The 16,295-nt window shown below is 37.0% G+C and overlaps 1 protein-coding gene across 1 annotated transcript in view; it reads left to right on the top strand.

Annotated features, from left to right (window-relative positions):
* Positions 1 to 10,667, top strand: part of GPALPP1 (GPALPP motifs containing 1) — a 30,190-nt gene extending 19,523 nt beyond the window's left edge. Inside the window, exons 7-9 of the mRNA XM_030882216.3 lie at positions 1,500 to 1,598; positions 6,514 to 6,732; positions 7,354 to 10,667. Of these exons, the coding sequence (XP_030738076.1) occupies positions 1,500 to 1,598; positions 6,514 to 6,732 (318 nt within the window). The 3' untranslated portion in view covers positions 7,354 to 10,667. The remainder of the gene's footprint in view (positions 1 to 1,499; positions 1,599 to 6,513; positions 6,733 to 7,353) is intronic.
* The last annotated feature ends 5,628 nt before the right edge of the window (positions 10,668 to 16,295 follow it).

Below are 16,295 nucleotides of genomic sequence, written 5' to 3'. Positions count from 1 at the left end.
AAAAACAGAACAAACAGAAACTAGCCAGTATAATTTGAACTCAGGTGATTTTAGGCCCTATGACTGAGTTCTTTAGATCTGCTCATTCTTTTCAGGACTGAAAGTGTTTTGTTCTGTGTTTACAACAGACTCCCAAAGGGATGACTAATACCCCTTAAATTTTATGTGACACTGTATTACAGCATATAATACCACAGACTTATATTTGTGGTACAAATTATATAGTGTCACAGAGCTGTCCTATATAAAGGTCATGACTAATTTTTGATTTTTGTAACAGATCTTAGTCAAGTTTCCTTTTTTATCTCTCTCCAAATTACCTTTTTGTAGATTTTCTCCACCACTTCATCTTACTTTTTTATATTTGATTCCCCAGCATTCATCTCTCATACCACTAATGTTCGCACATTCACTTAACCAACATGCCCAAATGAAGTAAGATTGCTTTTTAGAAAGAAATGGCAGTGTTATGCATAAATTAATTGAATAAGATCTGTTATGTTCTCTTTTCCCAGTCTTGACTAGATTTACTAACTCTTAACTGGTCAGGTTTTCACCTCCATCTTATCAGAACATCATTTTTTCTCTTAATATTTACAAGTAAAAGAATCTTTCTGGGGAAATTTTTATGGAAAAAGCAGAAATGAGCTACTCGTATGTTTTTTAACATACTTTATTTATTAAGTACAATGTTGTTTTAGTCCATCATTAAGGTAAAAATGGTGTGGGGACCTCCTTGGCTTTCTTAAGCAAACAGCAACAGTATAAAAACATGCTTTGTGGAAAGTGGTTTTCAGTTGATTTTATATGGGCCTTCTTCTTTCCTTGGCTGGGACTATATTCTCCAGAATACTTTTTTTTCCTAACTAAAATTTATTGGAAATTTACCTAAGTATTTCATTTGTGTGCGTGTGTGTGCTATGGTAAATGGTATTTCTTTTTAAATTTCAAATTCCAGTTGTTCATTGCTGGTATATTTTGTATGTTGACCTAGCATCCTGCAGCTTTGCTACACTTATGCTTACTAATGCCAAGAGTTTTTTAATAGATTCGTTGGCATTTTCTACATTGCCAGTCATGTCCTCTGTGAATAAAGATAGTTTTATTTTTTCTGTACCCCATTTATTTCTTTTTATTTTTTTTCCCTCAAGAATGCTTTTCCTTGCTTTGAAAACAGATAATATAAGATTTCTTTTTAAGCCTTATTTTCTCTTCTACATTTCATTATTGTTTGTCATTCTCATCTCTGAGTTTGATAAAATCCAGTTAGTTGATTGGTTAGAGGTGTTTTGGGGTTTTTTCTTGTTTTCAGGCAAATGTTAGAGTAGGTCACTAACAGATCCCGTATCAAGTGTATTAACATTTCTAGTGGGAAGAGATTCAACGGGCCTGGCTTCGTTTAGTCTCCTATTACTCAATCTGAGTTAAAATAATAGTATTTTTTTTATTTTCTCTTAATTATATGGTTTAGTAATGTGTTTTCTGTGTTCGTTCCTCAGGAGACACCAGAAGCAAGAAAGTCATTCAATAAGAAGGATGAAGAACATATATTGACAGGAATGGAAAAGAGATTGGCCGAGCAGGTATCCGCATACAATGTAAGTCAGGGGATAAAATATATGGCCTTTCATTTTTTCCCATCTTTTAATGCTCTTCTCATTTTTTCTCTTTTTCTTGTTTCTCTTTCTTAGTCTTCCTTTTCGTCTCAGTCTTTTTCTATACATCTGCTCTGAAAAATACTCTTGTGTGTATGTGTATATGTGTGTGTGTGTGTAGTCCTTTAGTGTAGGCTTTTTAAATGCATCTCATAACATTTTCAGTTCACTTTTTACTTAAGTCATATATCAGAAATTCAATTCCTAGAGATGGGTAGCACATGATTATAAAGTAAGAGCCCTACTAACTCCTAGAGAGCCCAATTCTTACATTTTAAATTGTAAGCTGATTTGGAATGTTTGATGTAATGATTTAAATATGGGAGAAAAATATAAATCTATATAAATATAAAAATTAAAATATGGTTCAATTTAAATTTATAAACTAAACAGTCAGTATTCATTGGGCATATTATTATTTTGTAATAGTCTCTTACTCATAAAAAAAAACAAAAACAAAAAAAACCACTAGTGTTCCAGCTCAAAGAATAAACGTAAACCATTGAACCCTTTGGTCCCTGAAAGGTATTCAGGAAAATTACCTTCTGTTCCTAGCGTATTAGTTCATGAAAATTTCCATAAGCATTAAAAATATAGTTAGCATGATTTATTGGGCATATATAGACCAGTACCACAAACAGTGAAGCATACATGAAACATAGTTGGAAACTGACCAGAAGCCCAACCCAAATGGAACATCTTTGAAAACTGACCAGCTCAAAGTCAAGTCTCAACAAAATTGAAAGAATCACCATCATTCAGGCACCACGAAGAATTTAAATTAAACTTCAGAATAACTTAAAAGCCCTACACAACTGGAAATTAGATAATTCAAAATTTAAACTTTACATCAAAGACATAATAATGGAATACCTAAACCTGAATGATAAAGTAATATTCAGTACAACATATCAAAATGTGTGAGGTGTAATATAAAGTGGCACTTAGAGGCAAAATTTATAGCTGTAATGAGTTATGTTAGAAAGGAAGAATAGCTGAAAATTAACAAGCTGGGCCTTTTTCCAAACAGGCATTTCTTATAAAACTAAACGAACACCTACCCTATGACCCTGCAACTCCACCCCTGGGTGTTTATGTAAGACAGATGAAAACATGTTTTCGTAGACTCGAGCGTGCTTCACTCATAATAGCTTCAAAAAGACTTATACAGGAATGTTCATAGAAGCTTTATTCGTAACAGCTAAATACTTCAAGCAACCCAGCTGTCCATCATTAAGAGAAAGAAAAAGCCAAACTGTGTTCATGATAAAATACTACCTGGCAATAAAAAGGAACAAATTACAAATAAATGCAACAACGTGGATTAATCTCAAAGTCATTATGCTGAGCGAAGGGAGTCTTACGCAAGACTGCCTACCCAAGTACTACTGTATGATTCCATTTACATGAAGCTCTACAATAAGCAAAACGAATCTATGGTGGGGAAAAAAACAGAATAGTTGTTGGAGTGGGATTGTGGAGATGGACTAGGAAGGGGCATACAGAGCTTTCTGAGGTGATGGAAATATGTTCCAGAAATTGCTAGGAGTTTGAATTGTAAAACTCAATGAATGTAGTATTAAGGTTTGCGCATTTCATTGTATGTAAATTTACTTTAAAAGAAAAAATTGTAAACAAGTATTGAACTCTGGTTAGTGAAATCATGCTGAAATACTAGGGATACATGTAACAGTGTGTGCAATTTATTTTAAAACACATCCAAAAAATTAGCGTTCTAATCTTATGCTGAAATTTTGGTTACTTATGAGATATAGTTTTCAAAATATTAATATAGTCTTAAGACTAAACCACCTTATAACTCTTAGTATTGATAAATTGAACACTCTTTAAAATATTACCATGAAGGCAAAATAAAAACCAAACAACTAGAATCTTAGCATGAATTTTCAAAAACTGCTGAAAAACTCGCCCATTCAAAATAAATTGCCCTGGCTTTTTGCAAATTAATATAAAACCTACACATTTTTGTTAAATGATTAAATTTGGTAAATCAGCAAACCAGTCATTTAGCAAATTGATCTCTACATGAATTGGCTTTTGGTGTGATTTTTGTTACTTACTTAAACCTTATAATCTATTAACAAAAAATTATTATTAATGATCTCTCAACTGTCAACTCTCTCTCAACTTTGATTTTTTTTCACATTGGTCTTTTTTTTTGCATTCAGAACGGCTAGACATTTAATAACTTCTCAGCTGAGGACCATTTTCCATCTTTTCTCCAAAGGTCACAAGCTGGCAGCATTGCCACCCTACTGGATACTGAGGGACAGGGTAAAGAGAGTGAGGAAGGGCTATAGTGCCCTGACTCTCCAGCCCTCCTGAACAGGGCTTATTTTCTCATTCTCACTTTCCAAATCTGTATAATGGGAATAATAACAGTTAATTTATAGAGATGTTGTGAGGATTACAATATAGTATGTGCTAAGTAAATTGAATACTTAACATGTATTGAATGATTCTTTTTTTTTTTTTTTTTTTGTGGCTGCGTTGGGTCTTTGTTGCTGCACGCAGGCTTCCTCTAGTTGCAGTGAGCGGGGGCTACTCTTCAAAGCGGTGCGCAGGCTTCTCATTGCGGTGGCTTCTCTTGTTGCGGAGCACGGGCTCTAGGCGCACAGGCTTAGTAGTTGTGGCTCGCGGGCTCTGGAGCGCAGGCTCAATAGTTGTGGCTCACGTGCTTAGTTGCTCCACGGCATGTGGGATCTTCCCGGCCCAGGGCTCGAACCCATGTCCCCTGCATTGGCAAGCGGATTCTTAACCACTGCGCCACCGGGGAAGTCCCTTGACTGATTCTTATGAACCCCGCCACATTACTAAATCCTTTGTATTAATTAGATTACTTAACTCCTACCTCATCCAAATATTTAGACATTATTACTATTATGATTTATTATCTTACAGCTGAAAAATTGAGGCTTAAATAACTTGCCTAAGGTCACCAGTGTTGAAAATGTCAGCACCATCGTTGCTAACCAGATTTTTCCAAATGCAGAACTTCAGGTCTAAACTGTTTCTCCCTGCTATGTGTATTGATAGGTTATTTTTTCTTAGCAACATTTGATTTTTTTTCACCTCCAGTTTTCATTAAAAATAAAGAATTCGAAAGCACTTAACTTGCAAATCAATTTGTTTCCTAAAGACTTCACCAAGATTTATGAAATGACCAATTTATGAAATGAGAGGGATTGAGAACATGGAAATAGTGCTAATTCAAATAAATATTTACTAATTCAGCATCCAGATAGAGCTCAATGTATAGGAAATAGCAACCACATAACTTAACTGATAAAGTCAGATCTCATTGTCAAATCAGACAGGTGATTGAGACTGACTTTCTGTGAGAAAGTCTGACTCCATTTCTCTGTTCAAATAGATGTGATTATGATCATTCCTATGACACTTCTGAATTGTAACGTAGGTGGGTAGGTGCCATGAGTTTGTCTTCTGATAAAATAAGATGCTGCCACCTTCATCGTTTCTTACCAGTTATTTTGCTTTTACTGAGCTCTCCTGATGTCTTTGCTCTCAAATATATTCTCTGACAGGAGGCAGGGCCTGGAAGAGATGTGGTTGTTAAGCAAAAATTGTCTTTTCTTTCATTGCCCCATTCTGCAGTATATCTGAATTCAGAACATTCCAACAAGAGCCAAACTACCCATTCCGAAAGGACATTATGCTCTTATGAGAAATATGTTTGAGACACAAAAGGACACAAAGCCTCCTGGGTTTACAGTTCCTTGATTAGAAGAAGTTTCATTCATGCAGTATTTCAGGTTTTTTATTTGATGCTCTGGAGACTTTCTGTCCAAGACAACATTCTGTAATAAGATTCTGAAAGGCCTCTCCTTTGTTAAATAGGAGAGGGGAGACATCCTCACGAGATGCATTACCAGGCAAGTCAGCTTTAAGTGAGGCTAAGAAGTTGAGAATCATGAGTAGGTAACGTTGAAATTCTCCATGCCTTCATACCCCATGGAATCCACTCCGTGTGGCCCCCAGGGATACATATATCGCAGTTTGATGGCTGCTGGTCTGTACTACCTGCATCTACTCCTGCGTCCCACTCCCTGCTTCTCCAATCCAGGGCTGTTCTGTCTTTTAGTTTAACCAATACCAAAAGGTCTGTAAAGACTCCAGTTTATGAAACCAGTTGACTTTGTTCAAACCTCATCCTACTAGATATATTTGAAAATGTGAAACTAATGTGTTGTAAATCAGCTATACTTCAATTTAAGAAAAAGGAAAAGAAAAAGAAAATGTGAGCACCTACCCCAGCTAAAAAGAAAGAAAATGAAGGAGATAAAGCTGAAAGGACAAAAATTCTCTTGGCACACAGACTATGCCAGCTTTTCCTGCACCGGCCTTGGATCTTGTCATCTCTGCGCCGCGGTTGTTCTGCTTTGCACTTGCTTTAGCCTCCGCCTGGCAGTGCCCGTCTCTTCAGTTCCACCCGTTCAGGGTTCACGGACCAGCCCATCCATGAAGCTTTAACCGGGCTCCCAAGTGAGAAAGTAATTGCTCTTCTTTCTCACCTGTGTTCTTGGTTCAGCCTCTAATGCTGACTAATCACACAATGATTTTCATGAGGGTTATTTAAACATTAGTTTACTCTCCGTCTTGCTCTTTTTTTATTGTGTGGTATATAGTTGGTATAATTGAATTTGCCTCTGATAACACATTTTCTTCAGAGATGCTGTCTTAGGTTTGGAAAAACCTATTGGGTTTGCAAATCGCCCTCCTTCATGTTTACCATTACTACTTCATTCTTTTGTTTCATGATTATATTCTGTCAATGATCTATATAAGGTTTTTCTTTCTACTGTCTTGCTCTCCCCAGGAATCAAAAAGGCCAGAATCTCTTATGGACATTCATCAGAAAAAACTAAAGAATAAGGCTGCTGAAGATAAAAATAAGCCCCAAGAAAGAATACCATTTAACCGTGATACGGATCTCAAAGTTCATCGGTTTGATGAAGCTCAGAAAAAAGCCCTGATAAAGAAATCTAGGGAACTAAACACCAGGTTTTCACATGGCAAAGGCAATATGTTTTTATAAGTAAGTATATTTCAGTGAGGTGTATTTTCGTGCTGATAAATTTGAACTTTTCTAAATACTGTTATATATAACTGTGTAAAAATTTATTTCCTTTTATAATAAAGTAGATTATAAACCTGCAGATCTTTATTTTCTAAGTAAACTGTGAGGTTTGAAAATTCAGCCTTGTGGAATAAAAAATGTTGTATACTGGGAAAGTAGACTTGTCCTCGTAATAACCTAACAGGGCATTACTATTCAAAATGCTGAAATAAAAGCTTTTCATTTGTGAGACATGGCAAAGGAAAGTGTGGTTTGAAGCTTGGGTAAATATGCATGCTTTATTAAGGAATGAGGTTTGCTAGCAGTCTTTTTATGTTAAACAAGATCACAAAAGATGTTCATTGCTTTTGAAATGTTCTCTGTAAGTTAAGGTTCAAAACCGTTACATCACTCATACATAGCCCGAACTGACAAGGGTTCGTAATGGTGATTACATAAAAGCTAAGGTTGCTTCTTAAAATCTTTGTGATTTTTAATTGTATGAAACCTACATCAATATTAAAATGTGACTTTCAGGGAAAATACGGTTAAAGTGAGAAATATTTTCCAACTTACTGAATTTTCTTATTCTTACTTCAGGGGGATTTCCCTGTGCAATGAAGAAGAGTTGAAGAATACTCTTTTTTTCTGTCTGTCCATCTTTCTTCCTTTATTTTGAGTTTCTTAAGATTAGAGGATTGCTTTAGTCTTACAAACCACGCGTCCTTTAAAGTCACGTGGAAACATGAAATCAGTGTGTCTTACATAGAGTAGAATTTTATGTGTCTTTGGCTTCTGAGGAAATGTCGGCTTTTCTTCAAATAATTTTTTTGAGGATTCCCCCCCTCCCCGCCACTCCCTAATTTTTGTGCTGTCTCACAAGTGCCCAGTTAAGATCTGGTCAGGACCATCCACTGAGTCTCTCCCACAGCTCAGACCCCCTCATCAGATATTATGAACTTGCCCTGGGTGGTGTGTCGGGTCCTCACAGTGAATCCATGAATTTGAAATTGTTTGGGTTTCCCTCTAAACTGCAGCCAGTGAATACACAACATTTACTTGAAAATAGAGGGTATGGAGGTTTTGTCCATTTCGTTATCAATTTGCTTGTTGTGGCAGTCAGGGCTTTTTATTTGTGGTTTGGATTTTTTGGTCTGTTCGGGAAGGAGGGACCTCTGCATTATTTCATGTGCTAAGGAAAAACTATTTTGATTTTTCCAACTTCAGTAAGTATTTCTAGGGAAGGCAATCTGAGGGACAAGAGAACACCATTAACCGTTCCCAGTGTGAAGTCTGAGACCTGGTCTCTGTGATCTCCACCAAAGCTTTCTAAGTCTTTAACCTGCTTTGGGATGATCTGACTTGATTCATTTATATTTAACATGCTTTAGCTAATTTACTGGGGACAGATCTTTTATATCAGTCATAAGTAACTTTTAAAAAAAATCAAACTCATAATCCCTGAATACAAAAATGGAAATGGAAACTGTAATCAAAACCACCCTGATGTAAGCTGGGACAAAGTGAGAGAGTAGCATTGACATATATACACTACCAAATGTAAAATAGATGGCTAGTGGGAAGCAGCTGCATAGCACAGGGAGATCAGCTCGATGCTTTGTGCCACCCAGAGGGGTGGGATAGGGAAGGTGGGAGGGAGACGCAAGAGGGAGGAGATATGGGGATATATGTATATGTATAGGTGATTCACTTTGTTATACAGCAGAAACTGACACGACATAAAGCAATTATACTCCAATAAAGATGTTAAAAAAAAAAACACAGATGGAGTATTGTAGTATTGTAAGTTTGTGATGCTTTAAGCACTGCCCCTTAAGATATTAAACAAAACTCTTAATAGTTAAAGCTTAAATTCAAATTCTGGAAGTTATATTTTCTTACAGATTAATCCCGATTGTTCTGCTAGTTCTGTGCTCTAGTTTTGATGAAGCACACGGTTTTAATGAAAAAAGATTCTGAGTCCTGACTCATGTAGGCTTCATGAAAACTGAATAAACTGTTCAATCAAATTATGTGACAGATTTTTCTCCTGATCATAGAAGTACAATGATCTTCCATAACCGTAACCTACTCAGAGTGTTACTATTTGTAAGATGAATTTTTCTCCTAAGCAAATTGAAAAAGTCTAGTCTAAGCAGATTGAACAGAGCTACCTTTTGACCAAAGATGTCATTTTTAGTGGATGATATTTTCTGAACACAAAACTTTGTACAGGAGCATCTATTACTTTCATTAATTTTGTTATGATTTTTTCCCTGACGAAAGGAATAAATGTTTTATAATTCCTCATCCTTATGTAAATTCCTAATATGTATTTTTGAGAAGTTTTGGTATTTTTAATGTAAAAGTGTCATCTTTGGATACTTACTTTTGCTTTGCTTTGCTTACCTGAAGGTAGATAGGGATATTTCTCTAGTATGTATTTACTGTTTCTTCCATCACCCTTGGAATGTCTGTGACCTTAACAAAAGGGAGAAAATATTAATACTTTCCATGAGTGACCACCTTACATGGTACCTCAGGTCTAATGCTCTCTCATGCCACCCTGAGGACAGTTTTAACGAAATGTGAGGCCAAGCCAGAGGTTTTTGCCCCATGGAGAGACCAAACCCAATATAACAACATTGACAATAAAAGAAGAAAGTAGCTATCTGAACAGGATAGACAGGTGGTCTTCATTTTATTCCCTTCCCTCTTCCAAAGCCGCAAAAGGCCTGGTAAATCAATTCTCCTCTCCATTTGGCAGAAAATTGGGATTGTTGACATTTTCTGCTAAGAACTTTTTAATTTTCTGTACTTCTTGGCCAAATTTTGTAGAGCTGTGACCTCTTTTGAAACTTAAAAATGAAGAAGAAAAAAGAACAACACTAAGTTCAAAGAGGGGAGCAGACATTTTAACATTCTTTACTGTTTGGTGAAGGTGACATTTAAGTTCATTGTCCCTGAAATTATATGATTTTGTTCAGCTGTCTAAATTGTCATCTCAGGTAGATTTTGATCCTTCAAATAATAACATCATTACTGGTAAATAAATGGCTTTAGCAAGTGGGGGAATTGGGAGGGGACACAAAAGGTGAGAGGTGGTAGCTACACCCATAATAAGGCTGTCTCATCCAATAAATTTTTTTGTATTGGGAAAAATATCATAAATTAAGCCCTATGCCAAACAGAGAAAGAAAAGAAAAGCTACAGTTTTCGAAGCATTTTTTATCTTGTTCAGATGTAGCAGCCACTTGACATTTATCACTTGAACATTTTATGGTTCTTTGAATTAATGATTTTTTTTGGAAGTAAGGTTGGGCTTTAGATGGTACTGAGGCCTACATGCTCCAGAATAGATTAACAGTTGTCATATAAATTATTTGATCCTGAAACATCTTGGCACTTTTTGTTTCTTATATAGGGTGGATAATGTTAACGTTATATATTACTTAGAAACGTATGATCGTGGGAGATAGATTTTAGACTATTTACAGGAGCCCTTATCACTTCTCTTCACTTTTTCCATGGCAATGACAAGTATTGTTCACAAAAAAGTCTCTGTTGAGTTGTATACCTAAGAGGAGTAGCCAACATGGGGGAAGTAGCTAGGATAGTACCCATGTAACATCAGTACCAAGTCTTCTACTTCAGACTTAAATTTTTTTACTTTGGCTTTTGACACCATCATGTCATTTTAGTCTGCAGATACAAAAGGTCGTGCATTTCCTATTATAGGAGAGGTATATTTTTTTGCAGCTTAAATATTTAACCGTGACTAGAGTATGTACAAAATTAAAAAGTTATACACTGCCCCTTTCAATCTTTTCATTTTGAACTTTATAATTAAAAGACTGTTTTTTAGAAAAGAAGAATTCCTGAGGTGTGATTTTTTTATGTATGAATAAAGTTGCATCTGTATCTGAGAAGTTGTCGTCTTTTATTTTTGTTTTGTTTCTTTTAATATTATTAGCTTATCTGAAGCAGGCAATGTGCGTAAAGAGAATATCCTGTAAAGATTTATTCTAACCAACCAGATCATTGTGGGCTGTTGTGGGTTAAAAAAAAAAGTCTTTCACTCCAACTCACCTGCCAGATTTTCATTACCCCAGTATAACTACAAATATAAACTATTTAGAAACACAAGACAGACAAATTGGAAATGCTCTTAAGAGCACCATGGCACAAGAGGGGCTGGCACTGGATTTGTAACCAATATTCCATTTTTATTTGACAGTTGGTGGGTTTTTTCTGGATTGGTTGATTATGAGATTTTACGGTTTTTTGTTTGGGGTTTGTTTTTTTTCCGTTTTTCTACTTCTCGAATTCTTTCAGGAAGCATGTATTCTTTTATAATTCCAGGGGAAATGAACCTCTTTTTTTTTTTAAGTCCCAGTTTTGTGTTATATAGGATCAGAGTTAGAAACCGAATTACTAAGGAGACAGGACTTGGGATTTCTCTCTTTATTTTTTTAAAATTTTTATTTTATATTGGAGTATAGTTGAATAACAATGTTGTGTTAGTTTCAGGTGTACAGCAAAGTGATTCAGTTATACATATACATATATCTATTCTTTTGCAAGTTCTTTTCCCATTTAGGTTATTACAGAAATTTCTCTCTTCCTTAACTGGGGAAGTGACCAAAGAGATACTTTGCAATACAAAAGCTAAGCATTAAATGATAGGAATCTGGACATACAGGATCCAAGGAAAGAAAGCCCTTGAGTTTTCAGATCAGTTCCCTATAATAAGTATTTCTTAAGGAGATAATGTGTTTGTTCATTCAGTAAACATTTGTTAAATACCCGGGTGTGTCCTAGGTGCTAAGAACACAGTGGTGAACCAGACATTCGTAGCCCTCGTCCATGAGAGGAGGTTCTGTGCTAGTCACTACAGAGTGTTCACAGGTAAGTAACGCAGATTCCCTGCCTCATGAGACGTGGGAGAGAAGAAGATCTCAGTTAAAAAGACCAAGTAAGTGTATATCATGATGACTATAGCTAATACTGCTGTATGGTGTATAGGGAAGTTAAGAGTAAATCCTAAGAATGCGCGTCACAAGGAGAAATTTTTTTTTCTTTTTATTGTATCTATATGAGAAGATGGATGTTAGCTCAACCTGTTGTATCATTTAACAATATGTAAATCAAACCATTGTGCTGTCCACCGTAAACTCATACAGTGATGTATGTCAATTCTCCGTAAAACTGGGGGGGACACCACAAACTGTGGTTAGTGTTATAAAGAAAACAGGGTAATGGGACAATCCAACAGGTAATTGAGGATGGAAATCCTACCTGAGTAAGGTGATAAGGAAAATCTATCTGAAGAGATGTTATTTAAGCTGAAACCTAAAAAAATGACAAACTAGCAGTTTGAAAAATGACTTGTTACCAAATCAGGTCTGGCTGCTCGCTGCTCAGTCAATAACTCGAGAGAGAGGCAAATGTCGCGAGAAAGGAAAGCTGCTTTTTTAATCAGAACGCTGGCGATCTGGGGAGATTGTGGACTCAGTGTCCCCCTAAAACCACCTCCAAAGATTCTGCTCAGTCAGGAAAGTTTTTAAACGGAAAAAGGGAAGTAACCTCAATCATTGAGATGGGGGGATCAGAGTCATCCCCATCCCGCTCTGTGCAAGCTCGTCGTGCAGGCTTATAGATGCTGTCTTGTTCACACAGTTGGCTTCACACGGTTTGTTCGTGAGATTACTGAAGGGGAAGCTAGGGAAGAGATCTGATCATCTGTTAATTATGTTTTCTTCATTTCTACTTTGATCCATGGAAAGAACAGGTTAGGCAAGGTATTGTGTGATCAAAAAATTGAAAGGTGTGCTGGGACCCGAGTTGAGTAGAGCATGGGGCTGCCGGGTTTAAGGTAAGTGATAAGACAAAAGGGGCCTCCTGCAGAGCCCCCTTTCCTGCAACCAGCCCCTTCCTGCCAAAAGGTGCTTACAGACCACGTATGCAAAAACCCTGAAGCATTCGTTCTTTGGTGTTTGAAGAATCGCACCAGTGTGGGCGGTGTATGGTGAGAAATACACGTAGGGTTGGTCCCTGTGCCAGCAGATACTAGGAAGCCCATGTAACTGCAATTAACCCAGTTTTAGAAGGTAAAAGGAACCTCCCAGAGGAGAGTGGCTCTTGGTCAAGTCATAAACATCGCACAGGAGTTGGCCTGATGCATCCTAACATCAAAGATCTACCTTACTGGCCTTCCAGAATTTCCTAAACATATCTGAATTCATACCTTAGGCCCTTGCTCTAAAAACCTGTGTGAATCCTCACTAATAACAGTCATCAGTTATCAGAATATTAGTACATTGAACTCCTGCCTATACTTTATCACCAAACCTGCGATTATTTAAGTAGAGCTGTTTGCGTTTTTTTTTTTTTCAGAATTTGTTATAAATGATTGTTCATTTCCTCCTCTTAGGCCTAATTATTGAGGATTATATACAGCCTTTTTAAGAGCTAAATAACACCAGATGAATTCAATAGATATCGATTGATATCAATCAGTTAATTAATTAATTGATAGCAATTAATCTTTAGAATTCCAGGACATGGCAGAACCTTTTCATTTGGGGACTGGAGAATACAGTAGACCTGTTTCTTAATTTGAGAGCCTTGAACCACCTCCATCAGAATCACCTGGGGAGCTTGTTTAGATGCAGATTCCCAAACCCACCCCTGTTGAATGGGGATCTTTGAGGTAGTCAGGAAATCTCCATTTTTAACAATTATCCTGTTATTGTTTGTCAGCTCAAGTTTGAGAATCACTGCACTTATCATACATGTTCCTCTAAACACTCCCCTCTCCCTTGTTGATGCGTTCCACTTTCCTATATTAAATATTCTTAAATACATAGTCATTTTATGTTACATGGCTATAATCACCAGTACTGATAATACTTGCATTATGAGGAGTGGATTATCATTTCTCTTGAGTGAATTGATGCTTAAAAGTTTTCATTCTTGAAACATTTTTTACCAGCCAGGTGCTACAGGGTTTAAGATTATACTGTCAGTGGTAATTCAGTCTAATTTCATTAGACTTTGCCTTCTCTTGGGTGCCTTTTAAAATGGGAGAGTCCCTGGGAGCAATAGTTAGGTTATAAGATCCTTGTCCCTGGCTACCTGGGTCCTTGTGAGATCACTGAATGCCCTGGAAGTACAGAACATTGAAAGGGTTAGGGGGCTCAATGGGATGCTAAAGATGAACTTCAGAGTGGGTGCCTTGTGACTATTTTCCTTGGGGGAATTAATCAGTGAATGTTACTGAAGTATTTTAAAGTCTTAGGTAACTGCTTTGGCAGCTAAGGTATTATTTGAACTAAGCTAGCAAATACACTTTTAGATATCAGTTTCTGCATTTGCTAATAAAAGATGACTATAGATAATGGCAAACAGCAAAGGTACATGATTGTATTAAGACTGAAAAATGTCCAGAACCTAAGCTAGAATATTGAAAAGCATTTTGAAGCTCACTTTCAAGTCTGTCTGATCACCTCCTTTCCACTGTGCAGCCCTTTAGAGAACTTCCATTTGGTTTCCTTAGGATGGCTTAATGTTGGCAGAACAGACCATATGATCAGGTATTTTGTCCTAAAGTTTTCTCTTTACATAATCAGCGCTCTGAGATAAAAATAAACTTGCTCCTTTTATCACTGGACAGAAAAGAAGAAATGGAGTTGCCTATGAATATAACTTGGGATGATTTTTATCTTTTTGAGTAATGCTGAAAGCAACACATCTTGCTCCCCTAAGAATACATAATACTGTAATACCTCATCCACACTATACATTTAAAGAAAGCAGTTTATTAACCTAAGGTTGCTACTTTTTACAACAGGTACAGACATAATTAATTTGACACTGGCCAGAAAAATCAATCTAGAAATTGTACCCAATTTTCAGTCTTCATTTTAACTGGACACGTTATGGTCTTTTAAATGTCTTTTTTTCCCAACAGCCTTGTACACTGGTTAATAAAATTGTCATACTTGGAAACTGAGACTCTTAGAGTTAAAAATGTTTATCAGTCAAACTGGTTTGTCAATAAAGACAAGATTAGTACTCACCCTATCAACGTATAAGATGTCAGTTGACCCATTCATAATACTGTGGTCCTTCTAAGAAAACATGAAAAGATGGATTCAGAGCATTTCCTTTTACCATCTAATCATAAAGAGCTTTTTAAAAAATCACATTTATATTCTTTTTTAAAAATAAATTTATTTATTTTTTAATTTTTGGCTGCGTTGGGCCTTCATGGCTGCGTGCAGGCTTTCTCTAGTTGTGGTGAGCAGGGGCTACTCTTCGTTGTGGTGCGTGAGCTCTAGGCACGTGGGCTTCAGTAGTTGTGGCACACAGGCTCAGTAGTTGTAGCTCGTGGGCTCTGGAGTGCAGGCTCATTAGTTGTGGCACATGGGCTTAGTTGCTCTGTGGCATGTGGGATCTTCCTGGACTAGGAATCTAACCCGTGTCCCCTGCATTGGCAGGCAGATTCTTAACCACTGCGCCACCAGGGAAGTCCTTATATTCTTTCTAATTAGTGCATATCAACACGCAGAAGGACTGCATCTTTAGTTCAGCATTTATCAGAACTGAGTAATCCCTAGGTTTAGAGGGATGAGGGTGATAGTTGAACAAACATGGTGTGGACCAATTTAGACAACAAAATCCTCTAGGTCAAAGTTTTTGAAACTTCAGTGTTCATCAGAATCCCCTGAGAGCTTATTAAAAATATAGATGTCCTCGCCTCATTATCAGAGATTTTGATTCTGTCTGTAGGTCTTGGTGTGGGCTCAGGCATCTGTTTTCGGCGAGCTCCCCAGGTAATTCTGATGCACTCTGAAGTGTAAGAACCAAACTTGGTTTGGTCCAAACATGGCATGTTAAGATTTCTAGAATCAAAAAAGTCAGATTGCTGTTATGCTGTGGCCACTGAGCCTCTTGATTCAAAGAACAGAAGGCAAAACTCATTTCCCAGCTTTCCTTGCTGATAGAGCACAAGTATGTGGTCTGGGCTCAGCCAATCCGATGTACCCACATAGGACTGGGATTCCAAGGAGAGAAAAGTAAAGAAGCAGACATTCCCAGAATCACCTTGTGGTGGAGGTGGCTAGATTTTCAACAGCAGCAGAGGTGGCATTTCTGGTACCCAGTCCCAAGCATCACTGTTGTGACCCACCATGTTGGAGGCCCATGATGTGGTATGGAACGGTGGTAACACTGGAGCATTGCAGTGAGGTTGGACATATCCCTGGTTATATAGCTTCCAGACCTGCTTAAACTGGCCAGGTATACTATTTTGTTTGCAACTAAGAGCTCTAAGTAACATCAGGGAGTTATACTCTGCTAGTTAAGAGCGGAAATTTTGGAGACAGCATCTTGGGATCAAATCCTGGCACTGCCACTAGCTGTGTAAACTTGCGAAAGTTTCTTAACCTATCTCTGCTGTAATTTGTCTTAAAATGGGGGCACTGATACCTCATAGGGTGTTATGAGGATTACATGAGATGACACACTTAAGCAATTAG

The sequence above is a fragment of the Globicephala melas genome, chromosome 18 (assembly GCF_963455315.2).
Source record: "Globicephala melas chromosome 18, mGloMel1.2, whole genome shotgun sequence".
Taxonomy (NCBI): domain Eukaryota; kingdom Metazoa; phylum Chordata; class Mammalia; order Artiodactyla; family Delphinidae; genus Globicephala; species Globicephala melas.
This window is presented reverse-complemented; position numbering and strand designations above follow the sequence as displayed.